At 40.2% G+C, this 12,739-nt stretch overlaps 2 protein-coding genes across 2 annotated transcripts; both read left to right on the top strand.

The window, feature by feature from the left end:
- Positions 1-1,925: 1,925 nt before the first annotated feature.
- On the top strand, positions 1,926-5,770 carry fastkd5 (FAST kinase domains 5). Its single transcript, XM_065251076.2, has 2 exons — positions 1,926-2,056; positions 3,053-5,770. The coding sequence occupies exon 2, from the start codon at positions 3,065-3,067 to the stop codon at positions 5,486-5,488; it is 2,424 nt and encodes an 807-aa protein (XP_065107148.1). The 5' UTR covers positions 1,926-2,056; positions 3,053-3,064; the 3' UTR covers positions 5,489-5,770.
- Positions 5,771-8,847: 3,077 nt separating this feature from the next.
- Positions 8,848-12,655, top strand: hspa5 (heat shock protein 5). The gene is made up of 9 exons (XM_065251073.2): positions 8,848-9,002; positions 9,609-9,759; positions 9,874-10,105; positions 10,193-10,330; positions 10,419-10,531; positions 10,615-11,005; positions 11,102-11,339; positions 11,422-11,589; positions 11,678-12,655. The coding sequence occupies exons 2-9, from the start codon at positions 9,644-9,646 to the stop codon at positions 12,241-12,243; spliced, it is 1,962 nt and encodes a 653-aa protein (XP_065107145.1). The 5' UTR covers positions 8,848-9,002; positions 9,609-9,643; the 3' UTR covers positions 12,244-12,655.
- Positions 12,656-12,739: the final 84 nt, after the last annotated feature.

Below are 12,739 nucleotides of genomic sequence, written 5' to 3'. Positions count from 1 at the left end.
ATACATCAGTGCCCTTTGTTTTGCCTCAAAATGCACACAAGTAATGTTTTTAGTAAGGCACTTTTGTTAAAACTAGTTATATTTCCTAATTAAACTAAGGCCTAGTCCTGGTTTAGGCTAATCCCTGTCCAGCAAACCGCCCCAATGTGTTATAATTGGGTCCCCAGTGCTTCTATCAACCTAGAAAATGTGTAAATATCAACCCAGGAACTTATTTTAGTAAACCATTCTCTGCAAGCATGTGAAAAAATAGGTACTTGAAATTTGGCTCCACTTTAATCTGCACTATCCAACCACGGCACTGCCATTTAGTGCAGAGATCAGCTCATTTGCATTTTAAAGCACACACCCCAAAACCACACATTTTTGCTCACACCTACAAAGTGGCCATTTAAACATGTTATAATAAATTATCTAGATGTTATTTTAAGCTAAAACTTTGCATACGTACTCTAGGGACATCAACGATTTATTTGACATCTTAAAAAAGTCTTTTGAAATATCCCCTTTAAATTAAGATGAATTTTCTTAATGAGCAAAATGACCTAAGAAAATAAGTTTTTAGACAAAAAACAAACATAAAATTTAAGTGAATTTGTATTTAAAACATTGCCAATGCTGTCTTTTTTTTCCCAAACACTTATTTCAAGAAAAATGTGCTTACTCTATTGGCAGATTCTTGCTTGTTTTAATCACAAGAATTTTTAGAGATTTGTACTGAAAACAAGTCAAAAATACTAAGTAAGAAAGTCATTTTATGCAGTGGAAAATATTTGACCGAGATACTATTTGAAAATCGGAATCTGAGGGTGCAAAAAATGTAAATATTGACAAAGCCTTTAAAGTTGTCCAAATAAAGTCCTTAGCAACACATATTACTAATGATAAATGCATTTTTTATATATTTACTATAAGAAATGTACAAAACATCTTCATGAACCGTGTTCTTTACCTAATATCCTTGTGAATTTTGGCATATCAAATCTAAATTTGTTGACCCATACAATGTTTTTTGGCTATTGCTACGAATATAGGCTGCCCGTGCGACTGGTTTTGTGGTCAAGGGTCACAAATATGAACTAAACAGCAATTAAAATTTAATTTAACTTTAAGACATCTTTTAGGGGTCTCATGTATATTAAGGACCACATAGTGATTCATTCATTCAAATCTGAAGTATGCATTGATACTAAAAGCATTTAAATTTATTTTGTGATTGTCACTCCCAAAATTCAGCCCTGTTTACATGGTCATTATGGAGACCAATGCACCCACTTAGACCTTTAAAGGGATAGTTTACCCAAAAATGAAAGTTCTGTCATCATTTCCTTATCCTCATGTTGTTCTAAAACTTTATTTATTTATTTTTTTTTCTGATGAGCACAAAAAAGATGTTTTGATAAATGATGGTAAGCACACAGCTGATTGTAACAATTAATTTACAAACAATTTTCATAGTAGGAAAAACAGAAACGATGGAATTCAGTGGATACCGTCAACTGTGTGCTTACCTTCATTTATCAAAATATCTTCTTCATCATTAATCACAATACTTCCATAATATTTGTTCTTAGTCCATGTTTACAGCAGCTGTGTGCTTACCATCATTTGTGTTCAAAAGAAATTCATGCAGGTTTAGAACAACACTAAATCTTTATTTTGGGGTGAACTATCCCTTTAATAGAAATGGCTCAGGCAGACGATGGGAAAGTCAAATAGCCTTTAGTGCTCTTTCAGGTATTTTATTACCGAAATATGTTTTTATGGGTGTTGACAATTACTTTGGTAACTACGATAACCCTTGAGTACAGAAATGACGAATAAATGTTAAACAGTGAATCGCTAATACTGTTTATTTTACATGAGAAATTCTGCACATAAAATAAAATAACGCGTTCTCCGCCGCACTTTTTGTCTCTTCTGAGCCGCCGTATTGTGACGTCGTCCGCTTTACAGCATACACACATGCTTTAAGCAATGATTTTGGATATATTTGATATTAAATCTTAATAGTCGTGTCAGTATTTATTTGTGATTTGCTAAATACACACTGAAGGTAAGTTTATCGTTTTACTGTCATTGGCGCTCAATGTTTAGTGTGTTTGTTAGCAGTTGTAGCTGTAAAGGACGTTCACGCGCTGATATGACGTTCAGGCAGTCTTGTTTCATTCATGACATTTCACCACACAGCACATGCGTTCATTTATGTCACTTTTAATTCATTCTTTTAAACCCTGCACCAATTCAATTCATTTTAATTGGTGTGATCTTATGTGATTTTTTCTAAATAACAAAAGTGCATAATTTCTATATTAATTCAATTGTTATGTATCAATTGATCATAATGAATAATCTGTTGAGGATGAACTTAGATCTTTACGATCACTAACGTTAGATAATGATTTCTTAAACAATTCTGGTTTTAAATTTATAAATGATAATTAATTCTAAATAATTAATAATATTTGACATAAGGTTTTAGATTAAAGGGATAGTTCACCCAAAAAAATGAAAATTATGTCATCATTAACCCTTAGATTGTTTGTTTGATATAGTGATATCTAGAGCAGTGGTTCTCAAACTGGGGGCCGCAAGATGGTGCCAGGGGGGCCCCAGTTTTATGACATTTTATAAAATACATTAATTTTTCATAAATTCTGTGTAATTAAACCTAAAAAAAAAAATAAGGCTACTAACCAACAGCACTGCTTTGTATACTTTAATATGTTTTGTCTTATTAAAATGTTATGTTTTAGCCACTGATCTAGAGACATAAAGTGAGATTTGGAGATAAAAAAATTATTGTGTTGAACACACAAGATATTTTGATAAATGTTGGTAAGCACATTGACTTCCATAGTATTTGTTTATCCTACTATGGAAGTCAATGGGTACGTCAACTGTTTAGCTGGTTTTAGAGGGGTTTTGGTCCCCTTTTTAGCTAGTCTTAGCTGAAACCAGCCTGACCAGCTGAAAAGGGTCCAAAATTGAAGACGATTATGTTTACTATAATACTGTTTAAATAAAAGCAAACTTTCATCATCTTTTTCAGTGTCTGGTATTGATGTCTGCGACGCTGCTCTTTCGTCATGAGGCAAAGAGAAGTCTTTATGCCCACATGCAACGCATCTTCATTTTTAGATCCCAACATCTGCCATCAAACAGAGAAGATGAAGAAGCGGAGACAAGAAATGAAAACGAGAAACCGGAGCCGACATCGAGCACGCTGGTGTACAACCCCTCCGCTTACTACCGGGCAAAAACATCCCAATCTTCCACCCCGGGCCATTTCAATGCCGAAGAGGAATCATACCCTAATCTTCCCTTCAATCCAGCTTACAGACAACAGAGTAACCTGTATAGTATTAGCTCTTCTCGACAGCTCTCCAGCGCTAAGAACACATTGCTAAACTTGGCTTTCAGTAAATCTGGATCTAACCGAAGAGCCGAAACCACAGCGTACACCACCAAAGATAGTAGCGTCAAAGGTGACTCACGGGCTTTTCAGAGATGTCGACCTGAATACCGCAATATGACGCATGATCTTTCCCAGTCCCAGCACTCATCTGCTATTGACCTCAATGAGGCCTTGTTACTTCTTCATAAAGTCAGTGTCCTGAAAGGCAGCATAGGACCCTCAGATGTCACTAATTTTTTATGCAAACTCGGCCAGTTGCCCCACGAACGGTCCGCGGTTGTTCGAGGTGACACGCGATTCAACATGTTATTGCGTTATAGCGTAGAAAGCCTGCAGACTTTCACTCACCAGCAGCTGTTAGACATCCTAAAGGCCTTCGTGAATTTGCGATTGCCTTATTCCCACAGTCTGTTGGGATTGTTCGAAACCGAGTTTTGCCGCAGAGCGAACGGGATGGAGCTTCACCAGTTGCTGCTCGCCGCTGACTTGTGGCGCTGCCTCGGTCGGTCCGTACCTCAATATCTTGAGAGACTCTTTGATAGCATCAACCAGTACTTTAACCAGATGGGTCCACCAGAGCTAGTTCAACTCTTGTACATCATAGGAGAAGGGAGGAGATGTTCGGATACCATCATTCAACCCCTCGAATCGTTACTCATGCGTCACTTAAACCAGCTGAAGGCTGAAGAATTGGGTGCTGTTTGCTTAGGACTCTTCAAAGCACAAATCCGTTTGTCCGAGAGATCGGCGCGCAGGCTTGTGGATGGGTCGCATGCCGTCGTCAAGGACATGAGTGATTTTGCAATAGTGAATGTATTGAAACTCATGCGTTTTAGTTACCTTGACCATCTTCCGTGGTTGGAGGCCATGGGATGTGAAATACCTGGACGTGCCCCTCAAATGGGTGTTCAGGGACTCATGCACGTCGTCTTGGCTTGCTCCGCTCTGCACTACAGAGACGATCGCATCCTTCTGGCCGTAGCCGAGCAGCTACCCAAAGTCATGGTGCACTGCAGAAGTAAAGATGCTGCCAAGATGTTGTGGGCCTTCGGTACGTTAGGCGTCCATCCCAGCCAGTGTCCCAACCTTTATCCATGTCTTACTGCAATCTTACGTGAACGTCAATCCGAATTTCAACGATTTCCAGAACATCTGCTGACGGGTCTGCTCGGTTTAGCTTTTGTGGGTCAGTTTCCACATGACTTGATTAGCCTGGCGTTGAGCACCGAGTTTGTTAACAAGGCTTGCAGTTCACAGGAGCTCGAGTTAAGAAAGGACTTGTTCACTTTAGATGAATCGGTAAGCTTAGAGTTACCCAACTGGATGGGCCCAAGGCTCAGTCAGTCAATAAGAACAGAAGTTACCAAACAATTGTGGAATTTTGCCCAGTCGGATATTTGCCAAAAGCCGGAGGTTCTCGAGGCTGAAGCGATGCTGCAGGAACTTCTCGGTGGAGAGATGTTTGTGCGCAAACGCATGATCCTGCCGCATTTGCGCTCCATTGACCTGGAGGTACACTTGGATGATTGTGAACAACCTCTACCCATGTCTTCTGAACACCAGGCTCCTATAAAAGACAAACGTTCAGCCTCGTCTCAACATTGGGGAGAAAAACTGTCCGGAGTGCCTCTAACCGATGACCTGCTAGCTCAACTCACCAACTCCAGAAAGAATTTGCCACGGCGGTCCGACAAGCCACTGCAGAATCCATCGACTAGTAAAGTTGAGCCGGTCTGTGAGAGAGAGAGTATCTTCAATGTAGGTGTAGACTTGACCGATGACCTTGTTGTGGCCATGACAAAATCTGGGATTAGCTCATCTCACCCAGACAAATCGAAACCCTCTATTGTACGGCTTGCTGTTCAGGTGACAAACAGGAATCAGTATTGTTACAGAAGTCATCAGTTGCTTGGATTACATGCTTTGAAAAGAAAACATCTCATGCTTGCTGGATACAGAGTTGTGGAGTTACCTCATTGGGAATGGTTTCCATTGCTGCGACGTTCCCATGCGGAAAAGCTCGCTTATCTACACTGCAAGATTTTTAGCTCAGTTAATTCCAAAAAATAAACTGGATATTTAACGACTGATTATTTTTTTTATACACATTAAGTAAATATATCTCTGCAAGCCAGCCACTGAAATGTTTTGTTTTAATGAAATGCCACATCTGTTAACCAATAAATGAATTATTGTATTGGACAATATGTGTTAGTTCTGCTTCATAAGCATTGTAATTTAAATTTAAATAAATAGTATTGCAAGTTCTAGTGAAGTTTTTTGTGATAAGCACAATATCATAATTAAAGTCTAAAGTCATTTCAGAGAATTGTTTTTAAACGCATTATAAATGTTAGAAATGTATTGCTGAAACACGTGAAAGACTCTATGTGAACTATGTAGTAAATTGTGGAGTTACACCGTTACACCGTGTTCGGGATTATTTGGGTGGGACTACAAAGGTAGCTCGATTATGCACTGGAGCCACCTAACACAATCGCGACCATCCATTGAAGTTGTAGCACTATTTGAAAGTTAAGCGAGACGACGGCAGCTTTCCCCCAAGTGGGTGTCGTTTCAGCGCTGACAGCGGACACGCCCCTAGAGCAGAGAAATCTGCTTGCTTTTCCAAGATTTTGATAACTTATTTTAATTATTTGACTTTTTTAAATAGCAGGGCTCCAGACTGCCCCCAAATGGTGGCATTTTGCCCCTAAAATTTGAGAGTGTGCCACTGAATTTTACATCCAGTCGCACATGTGCAACCAGTAAATTTGACCTTTTAGCATGTTGATTTACGGTGTGTGCCCCTAAATGTTCTGGTTGCGCCCCTAAAATTTTCAGTTGGGGGCCACTGTGCTCCTAGTGAAAAAAGTTAGTCTGGAGCCCTGAATAGTCAAATTTGTCTGGGTGGTTAATATCAAATTTTTCTGCGGTGTCACAAACTGGGAACACATTTAAAGTCGCCATGAAACGGAAGTAGCGATTGTCTTATTTTCCCCGTGGTGACGTATTCGAGTTAAACGGTTTTTGAAATGAGAAAGGTAGGGTGGGACTTGCATTTGTCCATCAAGAACTGATTGGATCGTTTGAAGTTGTGTCATGTTGCTATTTGATAATTGCTGCGATCTTTTCCCGGACCCCGCCCACCTGCCATACCATACGATTGGAAGTAAAGACAGATTAGGTGTGTTCGACTTCATGTGGCGCCGCAAGAACTGACAGGGGGATGATGTCAAGGTACCGCAAGAGCGAATCGAAATTAGACTTCTCCGCATGGTTTCTCGAATTACTCTCACGATACTTTGACGTCATCCGCCTGTCGTTTCTTGCAGAGTCACATGAAGTCGAACAAGCCTATCGTTTCGACGAGGGGAGGAGATTTGCATTTTTGATTAAAGGGCACATGAATTTAAAAAATGAAACTCACAGATAAGTAATTTGTAAAAAATACCACAGTATTCCAAAACAAATGACAGTTTTTCATTTCAATTTAATTGCGACTTTAATATCGAACTTTACATGGACTTATAGATGGTAATTGTGATGTATTGATAATGAATGACACAGCTTAACTGTGATTAAAAAAAATATAGTACATGGCTCCAGACTGCCCCCATATGGTGGCATTTTGCACCTAAAATTTGAGAGTGTGCCACTGAATTTTACATCCAGTCACACATGTGCAACAAGTAAATTTGACCTTTTTTTCCAAAAGTTCATAATAAAATGTGACACTGAATTTGAAACAGCACATTGTACTTTCTGCATCTATCATTTAAAGTATTTATTAGTAATACAGTGGAAATTAGTAGAAATGTGAATATTTGGTTAGCATGTTGATTTACGGTGTGTGCCCCTAAATTTTCTGGTTGCGCCCCTAAAATTTTTAGTTGGGGGCCACTGTGCTCCTAGTGAAAAAAGTTAGTCTGGAGCCCTGTAGTATGAGAGTTTAAGTTAAATTATTTAATGGGTGATTATATAATTTTTTGGTCTGTGTTCAAATGGTTATATTTTTAATTATTTTAATAGTTAAATAGTTATTGTCACATTACAAGCCATAACAATATGATGTGTGTCATATAGCTGAATTTCATGAACTGCTGTTGTACGAATTAGTCAGTGTCAACTCAGTTAGTGTCAAACCCTGTTACCGGCAGTATGTAACAGAACTGACAGTCATACGCAGAAACACACATACATGACTGTGAATATGGCTGCGGTTGATTAGCTGGTTTGATTAAGAGCTTCCTGTTCTTGTTTATGGTAAGAATCAAGTATTTCATTGTGTTAACTTGTCTGCCAGATTTGCTTTGTCTTAAGGATGCACCTACAAACACAGATTTATGATTTTGTAGTGAATACAAGGAAATAATAAAATCCTTTAAAAGAAAAACCTGAGAAATAACAGTTGTTACCCCATACACAAATTTAATAACATGACCACATCTGATTGCATGTTATATGCAGTTTATTAGCTATTGGGGTATACTGTAAATGAAATTGAGTTGAAATAAACACAATGTTAAATATTATTGCAATATTCTTAATTGACATTATTGTTTTTCTGACAACTAAAATGATCAATAATATTAAAAAAAAATAGGTTTAAAGAACCTGATGTAAGTTTATAAGGAAACCGGTAACAGGTGTTTCTTATAATTGCATCATCATGATTGACTGAGTCATAACATTTGCTTTACATAATAATATCTAACATCATGTTTGTGTTCTCAGTTAACCCCCAATGTTATTTTTAATCAATATTGGCCAATGAATCACAGCATTTGTATAAAACTTTTCCAGTTTCATGTCTCTCGTAAATTCTGTGCTCTTCTTTCTTCTCACATAAAATGTCAGTATTTACATTAACTTACCCTTCACGTATGTTACATCACAGATTCCTATATAATAACATGCTTCTTTTGACAATATATAATGACCGGCTCTTCTGACACTTGACAGGACAATAAAGACTTTATTAGTACTTTTATTTTACTGTGAATACACTTCCCATATACGTTGTAATATTTTAGCGCGTGTATTTATTGCGTAAAATGAATGTTTAACGTTCTTATACTTTGGCAATGTAAAGACTTTACCACGCACATAAAGCTACTTGAATCTTTAAAACAAACAAACAAGTAAAACTAAGTACAAATGTTGTTTATATCAGAAATGTAGCTCTTTATTTCAAAGTGTCTTTCTAAACATTTTAATTTTTGCCCTCCATCACATGCCGCATTTCTTCCGCCCCGCCCATTCCAAAAAATGACACAGGCGCCATCCAATGAAACGCTTACAGTTCGATTCATCTGATGACGTCGCATCCACAGTACGTGTGCAAATCAGCGCGAGCCAGCGTGCAAGGCTCCGCCAATCGGTGCCTTCCAACGAGCTGCTCTCTGGCCAATGACGAGACTCCACGACGGGGACGCGGTGACGGCTTATATACAGCAGCGCAGCAACATGCGTTACACTTCACACTGAGAGAAAGTACGAGAAACACATTGAGAGACACGAGATAGACATTCCGCCTACGCCCTTGATATTATTTACTACATACTTCAATTAACGTTATTTGGTAAGATTCTTATCTCATTTTATGCTTGCATGTCTGCTTATTAATCTGCTATGCAGTCGTTTACATTTTTATGTAACCGTATATATGGATGGTGTTGAAAAGCGGTTGCTTAAATTATTACTAATACCGTTATTAATGTTTCCCTTGAGTTTAAAGCTTTTACTTGTTGTAAGTTAGTTAGTTTATTCATTAGTGACTTGCTAACCGCTAATGCTAGGAGCAGATATGCGCTATTTGACGTAATGGTTTTTAATAAGAGTTAAATGTCAAAGCATAATTCATTAATATTTTGAAGTGCATGTTTAATAACACCATTATTAAAATCATTTGTAAAACGAGTATTTGATGATGGTTGATGAGTGAGCACCCACGAGGTCGACCGGTTACTCATTGGTTGACGTTAAATCACTGATCATTGCCGCTTTATCAATGCTATTATTTTCCAGTAGCCATTTGCATCAGTGAATCTATCTGTACAATTGATTTATTTTGTTGGAACACATCATGGTTCCTCTCATTTTTGCAAAAAGAAAAGATTCATTCAAGTCTAATGCATGCTATACTTGACCTGATCTGTGACATTTATCCCTTTTTTACTCCCAACAGAAAGCACTAGAAGTTTGACAGATCAGCACGTCAAAATGCGTTTGCTTTGCCTGTTCCTGCTGGTGACCGGCAGCGTGTTTGCCCAAGAGGAGGACAAGAAGGATAGCGTTGGGACTGTGGTTGGAATAGATCTTGGGACAACCTACTCATGGTGAGAATGCAAAACCTCAAAATGTCCAAGATTTCAGGGACTACACCTGCTTAAATGTATCTTACTGTTTCTACAGTAGTTAAGTCTTTTAATCTTTTTTCTTACATCAAACAGTGTGGGTGTCTTCAAGAACGGTCGCGTTGAAATCATCGCCAATGACCAAGGAAACCGCATCACTCCATCCTACGTGGCTTTCACCACTGAAGGCGAGCGTCTCATTGGAGATGCTGCGAAGAACCAGCTTACCTCCAATCCCGAAAACACAGTCTTTGACGCCAAGCGGTTGATCGGCCGTACGTGGGGCGACTCCGCTGTGCAGCAGGATATTAAGTACTTTCCCTTTAAGGTACGTGCGTGCATGAACCCGTATTGCATTGGGGTGAGGCTATGTATGGGAAGTGGAATGCTAAATGCCTGTGTTGTCTCATTTCAGGTGATCGAGAAGAAGAACAAACCTCACATCCAGTTAGATATCGGATCTGGCCAGATGAAGACTTTTGCACCGGAGGAGATCTCGGCTATGGTTCTGACTAAGATGAAGGAAACTGCAGAGGCTTATCTGGGAAAGAAGGTAAAGTCTTGGCTACACACAATCATATTGATAACTAAATCATTTGTGAGAACTCCGTATATAACAACTATTATTATTATTATTTTAGGTCACACATGCTGTGGTCACTGTGCCCGCTTACTTCAATGATGCCCAGCGCCAGGCCACCAAAGATGCCGGTACCATCGCAGGTTTGAACGTCATGAGAATCATCAATGAGCCGTAAGTATAATCACTTATGAACATGTTGTTTTTAAGCGTGTTTTTTATCTTCAAGTCAATAAACATTTTGTTGCTTTCAACAGAACTGCTGCCGCTATTGCCTACGGCCTGGACAAAAAGGATGGTGAGAAGAACATCCTGGTGTTCGATCTTGGCGGTGGCACCTTTGACGTGTCCCTCCTGACCATTGACAATGGTGTGTTTGAGGTGGTGGCCACCAACGGAGACACTCACCTCGGTGGTGAAGACTTCGATCAGCGTGTCATGGAGCACTTCATCAAGCTGTACAAGAAGAAAACTGGAAAGGATGTGCGCAAGGACAACCGCGCTGTGCAGAAGCTGCGTCGTGAGGTGGAGAAGGCCAAGAGAGCACTGTCTGCCCAGCACCAGGCCCGCATCGAGATCGAGTCCTTCTTCGAGGGTGAAGACTTCTCCGAGACCCTGACCCGTGCCAAGTTTGAGGAGCTCAACATGGTAGGAACATGTTATGTCAGTGGTATATTAAACCCACTGTCTCGCTAACGTTTAACTTGTTGGAAAATAAACCTAATCTCTCCTTTTCTCCAACAGGATTTGTTCCGCTCCACCATGAAACCAGTCCAGAAAGTTCTGGAAGATTCTGACCTGAAGAAGTCTGACATCGATGAGATCGTTTTGGTTGGTGGTTCCACTCGTATCCCGAAGATCCAGCAGTTGGTGAAAGAGTTCTTCAATGGCAAGGAGCCATCCAGAGGCATCAACCCAGATGAGGCCGTAGCTTACGGAGCTGCTGTACAGGCTGGAGTGCTCTCAGGAGAAGAGGATACAGGTAGGTCCACGTGTGGATAAGTTCGATGATGGCCTTTAAATTACTTTCCAGGATGGTTTCTAATCAAATTTCTGTTTTAAAGGTGACCTTGTGCTTCTGGATGTGTGCCCCTTGACTTTGGGTATCGAGACCGTTGGAGGAGTCATGACAAAACTCATCCCTAGGAACACCGTTGTCCCAACCAAAAAGTCACAGATCTTCTCCACCGCCTCTGACAACCAGCCAACCGTGACCATCAAAGTTTATGAGGGTACGCAAACCGTTTCCTCTCTGTAAAGGAAGTATATTTTGTGCTTGCCATGTCCAAGTTTTCATGTTCCTACTCCTTAATTTTTCAGGTGAGCGTCCTCTGACAAAGGACAACCATCTTTTGGGTACTTTTGACCTGACCGGTATCCCTCCCGCACCTCGAGGTGTCCCTCAGATCGAAGTCACCTTTGAGATCGACGTGAACGGCATCCTTCGAGTCACCGCTGAGGACAAGGGCACGGGCAACAAAAACAAGATCACCATCACCAATGACCAGAACCGCCTGACGCCCGAAGACATCGAGCGCATGGTCAACGAGGCCGAGCGCTTCGCCGATGAGGACAAGAAGCTCAAGGAGCGCATCGACGCCCGTAACGAGTTGGAGAGCTACGCGTACTCTCTGAAGAACCAGATCGGAGACAAGGAAAAGCTGGGCGGCAAGCTGTCATCTGAAGATAAGGAGGCTATCGAGAAGGCGGTCGAGGAAAAGATTGAGTGGTTGGAGTCCCACCAGGAAGCTGATATTGAAGAGTTTCAGTCCAAGAAGAAAGAACTCGAGGAGGTCGTTCAGCCAATCGTGAGCAAGCTCTACGGCAGCGCGGGCGGCCCTCCGCCAGAAGAGGGCGACGATCAGGGTGAAAAAGATGAGTTGTAGATTGTGATCACATCTTGACTTTTGTTTAAGATCTCTTGATGCCCTCGCCTCCCTAGATATGTGGCATAGGTGTACATACTGGACTTCATGAACATTTTTGTAAAAATGTAGATTGTGGGGATAACCTTAAAGCCACGTATCTCTTCTGGAAAGACTTGTGGAGCGTTAGAGTTGCTTCGTGTTTTTTTTTTTGTTTTGTTTCTTCACTCCGGTGGAGATTTAGTCAGCCTGGTTTGAGGCTCTGCTGCTATTCTCAGGCAGTTCAAAGGGGGTTCGGGGTGGGCTAGTTGGGGGTTTGGGGGGCCTGGGTAAATGTCATGTCACATACAAAAAAAAGTTATTTATTTAAAATCTGGCAACTGTAGAAGACATTTCTACTACAATAACAAAATAAATGTTTCATACAAAATGATCACCAATTGTTTGACTTTTTTTATTTAAATGTCATGTCAATAAAACATTTATTTCAGTTTAAACGAGTTATAAGGTTTCACAT

Source organism: Paramisgurnus dabryanus, chromosome 5 (assembly GCF_030506205.2).
Source record: "Paramisgurnus dabryanus chromosome 5, PD_genome_1.1, whole genome shotgun sequence".
Taxonomy (NCBI): Eukaryota; Metazoa; Chordata; class Actinopteri; order Cypriniformes; family Cobitidae; genus Paramisgurnus; species Paramisgurnus dabryanus.
Note: the sequence above shows the minus strand (reverse complement) of the source record. Positions and strands in the feature narration are given on the sequence as shown.

Excerpts from the sequence above, each read along its gene's own strand:
- fastkd5 (XM_065251076.2), top strand. The coding sequence starts at position 3,065 with ATGTCTGCGACGCTGCTCTTTCGTCATGAGGCAAAGAGAAGTCTTTAT.
- hspa5 (XM_065251073.2), top strand. The coding sequence starts at position 9,644 with ATGCGTTTGCTTTGCCTGTTCCTGCTGGTGACCGGCAGCGTGTTTGCC. Across the intron at positions 10,331-10,418 it reads AGGCTTATCTGGGAAAGAAG|GTCACACATGCTGTGGTCAC; the intron begins GTAAAGTCTTGG and ends TTATTATTTTAG. Across the intron at positions 11,006-11,101 it reads AGTTTGAGGAGCTCAACATG|GATTTGTTCCGCTCCACCAT; the intron begins GTAGGAACATGT and ends TTTCTCCAACAG.